We start from the raw sequence: 17130 nt of genomic DNA, 5'->3' as shown, positions 1-17130 counted from the left end.
TTATAAGTTTTTAAAATAATGTAAAACTTTAATCATTAACGCTGCTTATTTTATCATCATAATAAAATTTATTTAATTAAATATATGTATATACACTTATATAATATATGTATTAAGTAAATTGAGTTTATAACTTAATATGTGGAGAGTATCCTTTGACAATTTCACAAATTGTTAATTCTATATCTATACCCTCATCATCTAATGCACCTGTGCCATACACGTGCAATTGTTGCGAATTATAACACAACCTTTGTTCTAAATACAATAGACTATCCTACCACCACCACCACCAATATTTAACTACATATATTTTATTTTTTGTCATCTTACTTTGTCGGTTATTTACTACAAAATACATATATTTAATAGTTATTAAAAATAAAGTTTTTGTAGACCGACAGATAAAAATAATATAGCGGCAGGATGAAAAATTGAAAGAAAAAAAAAATAAAAAAATTAGTTGATTTAAAAACAACGAATGTAAAAAATGTTTTAGTTGAGTCTACATCCGTTTCAGAGCGTCAGTAGCAATTCATCGAAGCGAACCCGGGTACTTGGCGGTGCGGATGAAGAACACGGGACGAGCCGGCGGCGATGCAAGAGATCGAGCATTAGCCTGTAAATAGTCACCAGCAGCCAGCAGCCTCACCAGCATCAGCAGTATCAGCAGCATGAACAGCATACCACCGAGCGTAAGGGGTCTCGACTCTGTTTTACTCAGCTCAACTTGGCTCTCGCGGCATCGTATCCGCGGCCTTCACCAGCAAAACTACTCATATATATATATATATATATCTTTTCTTTTTTTTTTTGCCGCATCATCATCCAGACTACTCTCATCGTTGCTCTCGTATTCTTCATCGTATACCGTATACACATACTAGTACGCTAGTAAACTGGTTGTACTGCTGGTGATAGAGGAACTTGTATGCGCCTGCGTTGTCACCCCGCTCACCAATTCACATTAATGCTGGTGGTACTGGTACTGCTGCTGCTGCTGCTGCTGCCGTTGATTTTCAGTTGGCGCTGCCGCTGATGGTTCTACAGCACAGCTACTTCTTCCCCTTCTCTCCCCTTATCTCCCTTAAACTCTCTCTCTCTCTTTGCCCCACCACAAAAAAAGCATTTACTAATGGTGTCTCTTTTTAACTTTAGGTAGTACCAGTACTAGTGTGATTGTCTCTCTAGTGTGGATCCTGATGATTCCAGAGTCTCGACGCTAGCTCAGCACGCCACGACAGCCACGACAGCCACGCGACCCCTTCCCCCACTTAGCTTGCAAGCGTGTGTCACGCTCCGGGTAGTCTAATGCGTGCTTTTAAAGAGTGGGAGTAAGGGCGCGTGGTGGTTCGTCCTAGTGGGGCGCTACCATTGACTCAATGGTGGGGGCTTGTAAGAGCTCTGATAGTATAGCGTCGTTAGTTCTAAAGGGGCAGCGCTCCGAGTTGGTTTCATCTGTCACTCCATTTACTATCTATATATTTTACATATTTTTTACAAAAAAAAAATATATATATATATATATATATACTCACTAGTTTTGTTGAAAATCACAGTAATTATTGTTGCAATAAGTGAATTAAAACAATACAGCCTATAAATCATTTTCATAATCGAACACATTGTGTTTTATTTATCTTTTAAATTAAATGTCATCGATTATAGTATCGTGGATTTAATAACTAGTGACTGTTGTTTATTGTGAGACTACGTGCGGGATATTGCACGATACAATTATTATAATAATAATAATAATGTCACTGGTCCTTATGATAGTGATTGATAAATTAAGAGGATTTATTTATTTTGGTTTTTGTAGTGATAACTGTGAGCAACAACTTTGTGTTATTTAAATCTTATCAGTCATAGTGAGTGGTTATGTAATAAGAGTATTAACAACAACATAAGCAACAACAACAACAACAACAACAATAACAATAGTGATTGTATTTGATCTTAGTAGATCTTAATCGTGGTGATAGTGGTGGTAGTCGTTGTTGTTGACGTTGAAACTAGCGTAGGGAAATACACGTTGAGAGATAGATCAAGTGTGCAACGGGGATTGTGTTGCTCGTCTCGTAGTGCTATTATCCGCGTCCGGATCGCTGAGTCAGTCGGATATCGGAGTTGCCCAGACCCCTGAGATGGTGGTAGCCGTGGTAGCCGTACAAGTAGTGCTAGTTCTTTGAGTAGTTGAGTAATGCTTCCAACACGAGGGTCGACTTACCCTCGATCGTTTAAAGAGAAAAATATATATATATAAATATACCCCGGGCCATTTTTTTTCTTTATACTTTTATTCTCTCACTCGTAAAATTATTTTTTGATATATATATATATATAATTTATGTGAATTTACAATTGGGATATATGATCGAACGGCAACAGAAATAACACGAGAGTGATAATTAAAAAAATGATAATACGAGGGTATACAAGTTACTCGTGAGACGTGGAGACGTGGAGACGAGCTGATTGTTTATTGAAACCACCAACATACACGATATGTCGTCTGTAAATAATGGATTGGGTAGTGCATCCGCGATGGATATAGCGACAAGCATTGCAGCTCCAAAAGGAGTCTGCCGGTAAGTTTATCATTATTATTTGTTATTATAATATATTTAATAAAAATACATAGAGAGCAATAAAAAATAAAAAAAATAAAATATAATAATTGAGAGTAACAGACATCAACTATTAAAATTACTATTGTTGTTATATGTCTGATATAACTCGTCCGTTTCCCCTTTTATGGGTAGTAATGTATATGTATATGACATGTATGTCTCTACATTCTATATGTATTGCTAGTAGATAAACCCGTGCAGCGCGAACGCCCACTTTGACACAAAAGAGGATAGAAGCATCTGTCTCTTCAATCAAGGACCTCCGTTCTCAGAAAACTTAATTAACATCATCTCCCCTTGGCATTTTAATTTTAAAGGGCTTTCTATTTTAATTTAACCTAAAACGACACACCAAATAACAACGACATTTAAATTCGTACACCTTATAACATTATCATAAATTTATATATAGAACCCTACTTGCTTTATATGCACAGAAAAAAAAAAAACAAAAAAAATGAAAATATTTCTTCTCATTTCGTAATGCAAAATTTTTTTGCGTAAAAAAATCTTTATTTTCGATGTATATACATACAATTTATGAATATTGTATAGAAATGGATAAAAAAAAAGTTGGATAATTTTATTTTTTTGATTTGCCATTTTATTTTATCGCAATAAATAATAATACAATAAAGTGATAAATTAATTGGTGAATAAATAAATGAAAAATAAAATAAATATATGAAAAATTTTCAACAGTTATATTTTGAGGTAAAAAATATAAAATAAAATCATGATAACGCCATTAATCATAAGAGTAACGATTCAACGTATATATCATAATTCTGATTGCGTGTTTGACATTACACCACTATTCGATTTTAAAACCTTTACTCTTAAAGTTATTTCATTTTCATTATTTAATTTTTAATTACAATTTTGTTTATTAAAACTTATAAATATTAATATAATTTATTAACTCAACTGACTAATTATAATAATTAATTTATTGGATCAATTTAATTGGATTTATTGTTAACGGTTCAATTTTAATTGTAATTTATTAATTATAATTTCAGTTTAATTCATTCAAATTGAAAAGTTATTTTAAACACTTTTTTTTTTATTTACTCAAACAATAATAATTATTTGATATATATTTCAAAATATCAAAATAAACAATTATTAGTATCGTAGTCTCTTATTACTGACTGAACACTCAAAAAATATATATTTGACTAAAGTAATAATATATATATATAGTCGATCGAGAGATACAATTATATATATGAAGGATAATTTAAAAATGTATATAAATAAAAAGCGATTAGCGGGAGTAATTTATCAAATCTATATAGTTTAATCGTTTAATCAGTCAGCGAGTTGAAATAATCGTAGTCGATAATGTCAGTAAACGGGAAGCTAAAACGGCCTTTACAGCGTTAGCTTTCTCGTAAATATAAACGATAATTTATCAAGATTGGCCAACGAGTAGAAGCAGCTCGCTATACTCAGACTACTTTATATATAGTATAGGACCATCATCATCTCGGTAGTTTATTCACCAAGTTTTCACCAGCAGCCGTGCACTTGCTAAAATTTTCTCTTTAAATTCCAAACATTTCAACATCCCATCTCCATTTCACACACACTATACTTGATTGATAAATAAATTTATTATATTTTTTTAGTTATTTTTTCACTTTTAGTCGCTCCTCTCGTCTCTATCCATCCACCAATAAAAAATAAATGATATGTATACATAAATATACAGCTATAATAAAATTAACTTTTTTTGCAATCGACTTCCTTCCGTTACTTTACCCGGAACAAAAAAAAATATATATATATATAAAATCGTCGAAGGGTGATTCAGTGTCATTATATCCCCTGCTCTTACTTATTTTTTTTGTCTCTATTATATGGTATCTTATAACCAAGCAAAAGAGATACACTTAACCCCTCGAGACTACAGTGTCCCTTAACTCTCCCTTTAATGTAACTATCAAATTTCTCACTCGTTATAAAGCTAATGCAGCAGTAGCAGAGTGGCTTGAGGTGTGTTAAATTTGCAGACGAAGCATCTCAACGCAACTATATGGATTCTAAAATCGTAGATTGTCTTGTCTGCTGTTTATATATATATATATGTATATGTGCGTGTGTGCGTGTGTGTGGGCTTGTAATACCAAAGATCGAGCCCCTCGCTTTAATACGACACGTGAGTCAAAATTGTGCGTCAGACCCTCTTTTATATATAAATATAATAATTCTAACATCTTAGTCATGCCTGTTTCACCCTATATAATAGTGTGTCGCTCTATCAATATACTTTGGTTTTTTTTTTATTTTTTCCTTCAGTCTCGGAAGTAATAAAATCTTATTTTAGGTATTAAATCAATAATCCAAAGAATTTAATTGCTTTAAATATATAGAATTTACTTAATAACACGTTATATATATATATATATATATTTGACACGGTAAATGTAACTTTTTTTTTATGGCAAGAGATGTACAGATTAGATTTTCCCAGACGGAATTTCCGGATCAGTTGGTCCGTAACGGAAGTAAACACTTGACTTAAATTCCTTTAGTTAACTCAATAATTAACTCTTGTGTAAGGCTTTTCATATTTTTAATTTATTTAAAGTGTTCTTCGGCATACATTTTAAGAGAGATTTAATTTAAAACTAAATCATAAGCTAAAAAGTAATTTCGAGTTTTTTTTTTTTTTTTTTTTTTTTCTATTAAAAGTGGATCCATTTTTCGTATAAAAATTACCATCTCTTGTCTCTACTGAAATATATATTTATAAAGATATCAAAAATAAAAAATTGACGTACAGTGACTTGAGAAAAAAAATTTATAAAGAATCTATTAACTGGGAATTTATTATTAACGTACCGGATATAGATACATTTAGATGGAAGATTTTAAACATATATATAAGTAAGAGAGGATATGAAATGAAAAACGACTATCTTTAGCAGAAAGAAAATGTACATCATGGCTTTTAAGTTATTGTTCTAAAATTGAGAGAGATACTGCAGCTGACAGAACTGAAACGGTGTACCACCATCTCAAGAACCCGCGAGCTTAATTCAATTTTAGCGATACTTTAACAAACTCAATTAACTATCGACAACATTGTGCTATACGATACTGCGAGAATGGGGCAAGATCGGGAAAAGGAGATACTTTAAGTAACATTATGAAATACTCTATATTATAAAAAATTAAGTTATAAAGATGACATATATATTTGTTGAAAATATATAAACCACTTTTAATAGATTAAGTTTCATTATTGCACTATTTCACTATATCTCAATTAAAAGAATATCTGAAATATTTAATATTTTTAGAGCGGCAGCAAAGATAAAAGCGGGAATTATTCACACATGTTCACTCAGTGGAACCTGTTAATTGAACCGTACATCATTTAATTATTGAATTATCGTATTCAATGTATCAGAAATTTAAAAATAAGATATTCCATATCTTTGATTACTTTGATATATGATCAATCGTTTGGTTCAAATTATAAATATTTCATTTATTGTATATTAGATAAAGTATATCTGTTAATATTTCAGACAAAGTTATTAAAAAAGTTTTTTTGATGAGTCTAATTTGAGAATAATACAAGCACCCGATGGTAGTATACATAAATTTTTCTGTTAATCTATATCTAGTGCTACTGAAATAGTCGAAATGTGTGCATTAATAATCTATCTATAACTGCAAATTAGTTTAAAATAAATCCATTAATTATAAATTACATGTATTATGTATATACATTATAACCGATTACACAAAGCATTACCAAATTTTTCAAATATTTATACAAAAAAAAAAAAAATTTACTCCAATAAATTGAAAATTTAATTTTACTATTATATACTTTGATCTCAAAGTTTGTTTTCATATGTACATATATGTATATAACAGACTCGTGCACTGATTTAAATATCTATGTACCAATAATCGAAACATACCAAACTGTTATATATATATACTACTCGAATGTAAATTCCCCACTTGTCATATGCTCTATACAATTCTCTCTCTCTCTTCCTCAACTCCTTCATCCTCCTATTCATTCATTCTCGTACTCTTTCTTCTTGTACTTTTACTCACAATACGAGCATTCACTGTACCCTCTCACTTCTCTCCATTCCATAATTAACGTCCTTAAAAAATCATATTTAATCAATCAACCAATCACATTACAATTCAATAATGACAAAAAAATTTTTTTTTATTTTTATAATGAAAAAGCTAAAACAATTATTGAAATAAAAATCTTTTTACAATAAATAACAAAAGCTATTGACAGAGAATACTTGAATGAGAAGGAAAAAAATGATATTGGATGTTAACTTTGTTATTGTCTGTTTTTACTATGAAAATTTTTTATAAGCAAATATATTTAAAATAAAAAGAGTAAGATAGCTATTTTGATTTCAACAACAACGTGAATAATAAAATAATAAAAAGTAAGAGTAAAAAAAAAAAAAATAGTAAACTAGAATAAAATAAAATAAAATAAAATAAAGAAACGGTGAAACCTGATGGGATTGTTCATTTGCTGATCCGGGCTTATGTCTCACGTTTTTATACCCATCGGGGTTTACTAGTGAACGAACAGAAGCTCGATGAATTCCCGGAGGAACTTGCGACCTGAATGCGGTTGTTGGTCTCAGGATCATCGCGTGTTTGTCCCTCGTTATGAGGAGAAACGCAAACGTATAGAGAAGAAAGAAAGCTTCTTCAATCCCCTTTCACTTGTACGCTCAACGATTCCAATGAGTACAAGTACAAATGTTCAGTGTTGATTAATATTATACCGTCAGCAACATAAATATGTAGATATATAATAATTAACAAACGATTGTTATCATGATTTTTCAGCAAATGAAATGTAACGTATGTGTGTTGTTATTTTATTTAATAATAACGAGTATCAAAAATACACAATACTTGGATTCAAAATAAATACATTAGTAATAGGGAGTATTGGAATTGAAAAGAGAGAAGAAACTCAGTAGGTCACATCGATTTCATTTATCACATTTCTCTTTATGTAAAGAACCATCAATGTTCAAGTTTTACGATAAGAATATTTGATATTGAGAACATTCATCCATGATTCAAAAGCATCGTAGTCAGACAAGTCTGATGGAAATTCAGTGCAAAATATTTATTTATACTTATCAAACAAAAGTAAAATAACATCTTCAATATATAAATCTATGCATACATAATAACATTATATTACTTGTGAATAATAAATATACATATATAGTTAGATACTATAAGTAAATGGGGTATATGGTTGTTTTAGAAAGAAATAACCATCCTTTTATTTTTTTATTTTCTTGTCATTTTTTTTTTTTCTTTTGGGATTTCTCACACTCTACAGTGACAAGAGGTTATATTACTGGGAGATATACAGAGAGAAAGAGAGAGAGAGCGAGATGCATACACGAGGAGAGCTGTAGATTTATTTTATGCCAAGCTGTCGGAAAACTAGTGAATCCTCGAGGAGAAATGTTAGCTCTGTCTATGCTCTACGCGCGAGATTCGTGTGAACGCGTGAGAGGCTTTCAAGCCGCGGCTTTAGAGCTTTTTTTTTTCCTTTTTTTTTTTTTCATTTTTTTATTTTTTCTCTCCGTGAAAATCTTTTGACGTATTTAGAGACAAAGAGTGAATGACTGTGAGAGCGTGACAAAGAAAAATTATTGGCAGAAATATGAGTGTATGAGTGTATTTCGTGTATATATATATGTATATATGGCACTTTGTTTCGTTTGCCCAGGAACGTCGCGCCGCCATTTTCCGCGCGTGACTAGAATTCACGAAACACCAATTTGTTGGGAGAAAAGAGCACCACCACCCGGGTTAGCTGAGTTATTTCACTGCCCTACACGACGTGCCAACGTTGCAGGACAGGGTAGCCAACAGTCGTGCCAAAAACCCGATCAACCAGCGCGAAAATGATATATATAAATATATCTTCAAAGTTTGTGAAAAAAAAAAAAATAAATAAATAACAAAATGAATAATTGGATTATATAAGACAGAGAAATTGGGTGATATCTTTTTCCCTCGGTAAATTGAGCTACTGTACAGCAATGTCCCTAAATATATAGATATATCTACCCGCTTGAGGCAGTAGAGCTGTGCACAATATAAATTGTGCTTTCAAACACACAGTAGTGTGTACTTTATCATCAAAAATAAAAAACGAAATCTCTAATTTATTTAGACTTTCTTAAAGTTTTTATATCTTTAACTGTAGTAACCGGAGAAAAGTTTGAACTTAGAGCTTAACTAGCTCCATTATAAATAATTTATATAATAAAAGTATAAAAAAAAAAAAATCCGACATTACCTAACCGACAGATTTTTATTTTAATAAATAATTAATCTTAATATAGTTATTATCAAACGATAATGACACATTAGATAGATCAATAAACATTTCAAAAGTAATTAAATTTTAAAGAAGGTGAAATTCTAAAAACGATAATTTAATATTATATTTGAGGTTTTGTTAAAACGTAAATAAATAACGATTTTTTATCAGTTTGATATATAGTCTTATCACCATTGAAAATATAAATTGACAAAAAGAGCAATCGTAAATACTAGACAATATCTATAAATAGTGTAGAAAGTGCACAAGGTGCAAATTGGATGCTCAAATGTTATGTATGCACTACTTGAGTCACGCCAATACCAAAGACCTCGACATGACACTCGTACTGTCTAGAAAAAGGATTATATCAACAAGACTCAAATTTCATGATTGCTTAATTGCTCAATAAATATCAAATAATAAATTACACTGATCAATTTCATACATCAATTTACTTTTCGATATTTAAAAATAAAAAAAAAAGTATTAAACCAACAACAGAGTATATATTTAATTTAAAATGAAATATAAAACAATGAGAAATAATATAATTAAAAAATACTCATGTCTGCATTATAGATAGTACACCGCAGAATGAACCCAACTTTTTCATTGTTCAATTGTGTATGTACGATTTGTATATCTCCGTGAATTAAACGTTCAACAATGTTCTGTGTAGTACAGTTTTAGTTTGACAGTTTTACAACTGTTGTACTTAATATCATCATTAAATATTTAAATGTTTTATTACCATAATCAAAAGATAGTTTGTTATTATTATTACTATTTTTTTTTTGTTTTTTTTTTAATTAATAAATTTTTAAATGGTGTATCAAGTAATTAGTAATTAATGTGACAGTCATAAACAAAGTTTCATAAAACTAATTAAATAGTCATAGATGTTTATCAAATAGAGTTGTTTTATTATCTTAGGTATATATGTTAGTTTTACATGAGGTATAAACATGTGTAATACTATATTAACACATATGCACGCACACACGCACACATACATAACATGTCTGAGACGTACATTAAACCTAATATTAGTTACCAACGATCTGCAAACTCTCATCAAATTTCAACACGTGTAATCAATAATACAATTATTATATTCTGTTCTCTATTAAATTACCTATGCATCAATAACAATTATAAATACAAGCCTCATAACTGACAATTGAATGTTAGAAATTATAATTTTAAATAAAACATATTATTATAATATAAAAAAAAAAAATATCCGCATAAACTGGATAAATATTATTATATGAATGTATATATTCTCATATATCTTTATAGTAGCAACATTATGGGTCGATTTAACGAGTATGTGAAAAGCTTTTCGTGCATTATCAAAAGCGGCATAGTGTGAGCATTTGTGACTGCTCTGCCTGGTACACACGATCTGTATGTATGATACATAGATATATATATATATATATCTATATACATTTTTTGTATATGTATGTTACGATTGAATCTAATGCGTACTGAATTTTTTTTTTTTTTTAAATCTTCAATATATTTCATAATAAAAAAGGTATTTGATTTTGTGAATTCTGGAAATCCTTAAAAAAAAAATGCAAATAATAATGATAATAATATATAAATAAATCAGAGTGGATAAAAAGCACAATGATTTTAACTCTCATGGGTCTCAAAGATGAAATATAGTTAAACATTGTCAACGAGGTTAAGATCGTCGTTGCGACGTAACGCTGCATACACGGGAGAGACGATGCAACCTGACGATGTGACCAAAACCAATGCGAGCAAATGAGACAGAGAGAACAAAGCTACAGTCCCAACATGGAATAACGCGGCAGCAGCAGCAGCAGCAGTAGCAGTAGCAGTAACAGTAGCAGTAGCAGTAGCAGTAGTAGTAGAAGCAGCAGCAGCAGCAGGAACAGAGTAGGATTGTACAAGTGAAGAAGGGGCTGGGGTGAAAGGTGAGGTAGCCGTCGCTCGATACCACTGCGGCACAGCTAAAGTTGAAGCTATACCCACTGCCATGCTACGACTCACTCGCTCCCTCATTCACTCACTCTTCCATCTCTATATATGTGTATAGATTCGCGATGAAGCCACCACTACAACAACGCAGCTTGAGCTCTGTCGACTCACCCCTAATACCACCCTATACTCAAACTCAAACTCCTACACGATATACCATCGTACCGCGTACACAGTGTCGTCTAACCACGTTGATGCATTCACATCTATAAATATATATGTAAAATTGTGTGTGTGTGTGTGTGTGTATGTATGTAACCTATGCTTGCTAGAGAATATTTTTTCTCTTCATTAAATGTTAAACGTTAGAAATTTAACTTTCATTTATAAATAAAACATTTTTCTTTTAATTTTAACTTATTTTGTCGTTTTACCTTTTTTACCTTTTTCTAATAAAATCTGATTTATATACGTTGGTGTGTATTTTTACACATGCGTCTATCGATTCAATTTGTACTATAAAGTATATTGACGTATACATACATACATATATAAACAACATAAAAACATCAGTTTGGGATTTATTTCGTGTTGTGAATCAAATGTTGAAATCAAAAGATTATTTTTTTCATTTGGTTTGAAAGGGTATAAGCGACGACGTCGTCAACGATGACGGTGAGGACTCAGTCTAAAGTAAAACAAGTTAAAGCTAAAGAAGAAGAAAATGAATGAAGAAGAATAAGAATAAGATTGTAAAAGTGTAGCAAGTTATATTATTCTTCTTTGTTTGTTTCTTTCTTGTTCTCCGGTCGATTTGATTACGTCTTTCCCCGTAGCTTCCTTACCATGGCTCTTTTAACCACCTGGAGAGCCACAGGCAGACGGAAGGGGAAATAATAAATATTTTCTCGCAACCGCCTCCGGCCAAAGGTGGATAAACGCGTCGATAAGAATTTCATTCGATAGATCGCGAGCTCCTGCATGAACGTCGATAATGCCCTGTGGCTGGTGAACCGCGCCCGCGCCCGCGCTCGCTACTACAACCGCTACTTTCTCACTCTCTCTCTCTCTCTCTCTCTCTTTCTCTTTCTGTTGTATAATATATATACAGCAATGAGAAAGAGAGAAGGAGAGTGACGAACGGGCGCTAGCAGGATCCCTGCTGTTAAATCCCAAATACGCCAAAATCTCGTTTAATATTCCTCTCGCTTTTCCACTTCTCTCTTTCTCTTTCTCTCACCCCTGACGCCCTCTTGTCTCTATACTCTCATCCTCTTCACAGTCTTTACATTCTACGCAAGCGCTATTTTCCGACAAAACTTATCACGCGATTATATTTTCACTATATAATACAATATCATCATTTCTATACAACAATATCACGAATAAACAAAAAAAAAAATATATATATATATATACAGTTCATGGTTCATGATATTTTATTTAATTTTTTAAATAAATCATTATTTTAATTTTTAACTAGTAAATGGATGGTTCGCGTGTTCCTTCTACCACTTTTACTCTATACATATATTACAAGTCGTTTTTACATCAATTTGATGATTTTTAAATGTATCACAACTTTTCATAAAATTATGTATCCCGTTGATTTTTTTTTTTGGTAAAATAAAAATTTAAATACTCTGAATTAATGAAATTGAATTAATAAAACCGGTATTTTTTCATTATCAATAAAATGAATCGACAAAATTAAAAATACAAAAACAAGTTTTTTTTTAGTTAAAATTGTAGTAGAGTTTAATATAAACTGCGATGGCAGACTAATAATTAGTTGAATAATTTGATAACTTTAAAACCACATATTTCGTAACAATTTAAAAGTTAATGGTGTACTTTGTAATTAAAGTCAATCATTAAAATCATAAACTGGAGAATATATTTGGTAATATATACACTTTCAGTCTCCATTACTCATACTTGCCTAAATATTATCAACAAGTACAACCACTGAAATTTAAACTAACGACAACGCATCTTCACAAACTTTTAGTATATATATGTTTCATTGATAATATTCCAACAAAGTTATGTATATCCCAGCTTTTATTATACATCTTAAATTAATATTTTTTCATATTTTATTGGCAAACTACAGTGTGACGGATAATAATAATTTAACAGAAGGTCTGAAAAAATGCTCTTAAATTTATCACTTGTACAATAATTTTCAAGTAATTTCACATATCCAATTTGAAAAAAATAAATAAATCTTTCAAATGCCAATTCAAAATGTCCCTTATGCAAATAGTATGAAAAAAGTTTTTTTTTTTTTGTATATATATATTAGACGAAGCTTCATGTATAATATATTGATCATGTATGAGTTATATATGTAATAAATATAGCTTTTAAATTTAACAATATACAAGCTGTTATTAATACAAATTTCGAAATTAACCCGATGACCTGGTGACACTTTGATTAACGATCTTTATATGCTTACTTGCTAACGTACTCAATCGTTGAATTATAATTAAAATATGTTTGTAATTTAGACATTATGATTTACTAAGAGTAAATGAATATTATAGTAATAATAAATATAATATATAAAATAAAGTAACGTTATTTTATATATGTACTGCAGAAGTGTATTTTAATAGAGAATTTAATTTGTCGTAGTGAAATTCCTAGGTTGCAACCTCATAGAATAATGGAAAGGGAATATCTCCCTGGTTGAAATCGTAGGATGACAACAATTTGTATAGTTGGACATCCGAGTTTTGTTCGCACGTTAACCACAAGCCATGTGCAGTTGTAGTCCACCAGCACACACGTCGCGCTAGCATTCCTATACTCACTCTATACCCCTATTACCCCCTATTACCCTCTCTTTATCTCCTGTACTGTTACTGCTGCTACTGCTCCTACTGCTTTATCTCTTTCTCTTATTCAAGTCTCTTGCATACCCTGTGGTATTTGCATTTGGATAACAACCTAAATTTTACGCGTCAATTTAATTTATTATTGTTATCATTATTTTAACAATGTCTGACTATTTCAATTTATCATAGATTTATTACCGTTATTAAACTATTTTAAAGTTATCAATACAGTAGTAATAATCTCATTAATTAATGTGACACTTTTTTTTACTTTTTTTCTTTAAATTTATCAAACAAAACAGTAGAGTCATTAAAGTATATAGAAATATAAATTAGAGTTGTAATAATTTGAGTAATTTATTAGGAACCAGGAGGGTAAAAATTAATGTGTAGAATTCTCCTGTTCGTATCGCGTTTAGTTGGTGAGAGAAGGTCGACGCGTCTGCGCGAACCGACATTCGATCTGAATATCGACTCTCTTTACGCAACACGTACACTCAGCTCCTCTACTTGGTTCTATGTTGTTGTACTGCAATAGGTACACTTAGTTATGTTCAATTTTAATCGGCTTATCCGACTGATGTCTGTTTAAATTTTAGTACCTCATTCATGAAGATTCTCATATACGAAAGCTTATAATAGATATACTATTTTATTATTTATTATTATTATCATAAAATAATATCAGCTTGCTGATGGTTGAGTTGTTAATTATTACTATGGAACTACATTGTTGGATTAATAAAAATAATTTATTTTACGAGAAAAAAAAAAAAAAAAAAAAAAAAAGAAACAAATTTCATGTTTATTAACCCCGTAGCAGTACATTGTATAGTAAAAGTATAATTATGAATGTATATTGTATATAAAAAAAAAAAAAATTATATTATTATATCCCCGGCAGCTTATTACACCACGTCCTTCTACAACAGTAATCCCATATTCTGCGAATTATTTAATTTCGCGTATGAGAATTGAAAATTTTCCGCCAACAAAAAAAAAACTCAATACCGTAGTCTACGCCAGACTAGATGATTTTTAAATCACACACCGAATATATAACCAGGTATTTTTTAGTTTGTTAACATTATATTTAAATTTATAATTTGAATTACAATAGATTGTATGCCTTTGTTTGAATTATTTTATAATAAATATATAAATGAAATAAAAATAAAAGTATGTGTAAAATACTAAATGAATTTAGTTATTTGATAAATCTTACAGTAAGATATATATCTTTAGGAGAAATAATTAATTGGTGTTTCGAGACACCTGTGGCCTTTGTCGTGACCCATCGCTACATCGATCCGCTTTGCGTACCGTAGTCTCTGCATTAGTTGCCTTCTTGTTAGTATGTTATACTACTATATACTGACCATACTGACCAGGTGATGCCGTGTGTGCTATGATGAATAATCTGCCATCCAGGTTACCCCATTTGTCGAATATTTGCTCTGTATGTCTATTCCGCGTAGTATAATTAAATATATATATCTTTCCCATTCGTTATTCTGTTAATTTTTTTTTTCTTTTTTATTATTATTATTATTATTAATTTTTTCTTTTTTTTTTTTTTTTCACCTGCGCTAAATGATAAACTTTGTCATTTTATTTTTTAATGTATCATTTGTCACTTTTATTTATAGCCGCCGTTTGTTCAATAGTAGTACGAAGTGAAAAGAAAAGAAAAAAAATGAAAAAACAAAATAATGAAAAAGCTGACTCATGCTTAAGAATAATAACGGAAGATACATCGATATTGAAATTTAGTGTGCAACATTTATAATGCAAAGGTGAAGTTAATAGACGTTCGCAATAAATCACTTGGATATTTAATTTAAGAGGGAAAAATTATTTTTTTAATTAATTTTAATTAAAGTTTATTATTTTATTGATCAAATAGAGTATCTTGCAGTTTAATTTTTATTTTTTCTGCTAAACTACATAATAAAGGATTTTATTTACTCTAAAACTCTAAAAGAGTAATGAGAGAGAGAGAGAGAGAGAGAGAAAGAGAGATAATAAAAGGGAGGGAGTAGGAAAAGGTGTGTGAAAAAAGTGTGTGAAAAGCAATTTCACCAGAATTTAACCTTACTCCTGGTAGTTATTTCGCGGGGAAGTAAAAGTTGTGATCGAATGACCTGAAACACGACAACTCAAAGTACAAGAGAGGAAAAGGGATGATGATGACACAGAGTAGGAGAACAGGGCAAGTACAAGAGAGATGAGCTAAGCTAGGCTATGTGTAGGAAAATAACCGTGGCAACAACTTGTCGCTAACGATAGTGAGCAAGTTAACAAGCGAACATTGTTTAGACTTTTAGACACAATTACAGACTTGTCGTCTTGCCTTCTACATGTGATAATAAATTTATATCTATATGGATGTGTGTGTGTGTATGTGTCTATATAAAGTTCAAGTGATAATTTAGTTTTAAAGTGAATAAATAAATAAATTATCTTTCGGTTCTCTTTATATTTACACAAATATATATATATATAATTCTTGTTAAAATTTTGAATAGGTAAAACTTAAAGGAAACTGACGAACTTGTAATTAACTTTTTATTTTTTATAAAAATATATTATTTATTTTATCACTTTAATAAAGTTTTAGGCGAAATAGATAAATAGGGTAAGATAAAATATTTTAAACTTTGGAATAGTTTTTACGACCAATAAATTTATAAATAGTAGAACGGATAAAATGAAAATTATATTTTTAAGCTTTTTATAAATTAATTTTTGATATATACTACCAGAAAATATCACAGATTATTGAGAATAAAATTTAACTAGATAAATATGACAACAACTACGGGTATTATATTTTTTGCGATAACGATGCGAGCACTTGATGTATTTATTTGCCAGGAAAATTTTATATTTTGTTAACATCATTATTATTATTATTATTATTATTATTATTATTATTATTATTATTATTATTAAATTTTATTCGACTACTCATATATGAATATCATAAAAAATTCGATGAATAAAATATACTATAACGTATTTAGTACATTTATATTATCATTATTTTTATTATCTTTAAATAAATTTTGGTATTCATTACATCGTTTCATTCTCTCTCTACGGCAACTACGGCAACTGTTAAAGTTCTCGAGTGAACTTTGAAGATTTACAGCTTGCAGGAGAGAAATCCAAGTGGCAATACTAGCGGAACTCTCTTGAATAATGAACATCGGGACATCTATTGGATTAAACGTTCTGCATTGCTGCTCTCTTCATCAAGTATCCTTTATATTCTTCTTCTCCTTCTTCTGGTGATTCTACCTCAACCATTTCTCTTTGTATA

At 30.3% G+C, this 17130-nt stretch overlaps 1 protein-coding gene across 3 annotated transcripts in view; it reads left to right on the top strand.

The window, feature by feature from the left end:
* The first annotated feature begins 1445 nt into the window (after positions 1–1445).
* LOC103573690 (irregular chiasm C-roughest protein) overlaps positions 1446–17130 on the top strand; it is a 31576-nt gene continuing 15891 nt past the window's right edge. For all 3 annotated transcript variants that reach the window (XM_014443510.2, XM_014443509.2, XM_053737305.1), the window contains exon 1: positions 1446–2591. In XM_014443510.2, coding sequence (XP_014298996.1) covers positions 2509–2591 — 83 coding nt within the window. In that variant the 5' untranslated portion in view covers positions 1446–2508. The remainder of the gene's footprint in view (positions 2592–17130) is intronic.

This window comes from Microplitis demolitor, chromosome 3, assembly GCF_026212275.2.
Source record: "Microplitis demolitor isolate Queensland-Clemson2020A chromosome 3, iyMicDemo2.1a, whole genome shotgun sequence".
Taxonomy (NCBI): Eukaryota; Metazoa; Arthropoda; class Insecta; order Hymenoptera; family Braconidae; genus Microplitis; species Microplitis demolitor.
The sequence above is the reverse complement of the archived record's forward strand: the minus strand, read 5'-3'. Positions and strand labels throughout refer to the sequence as shown.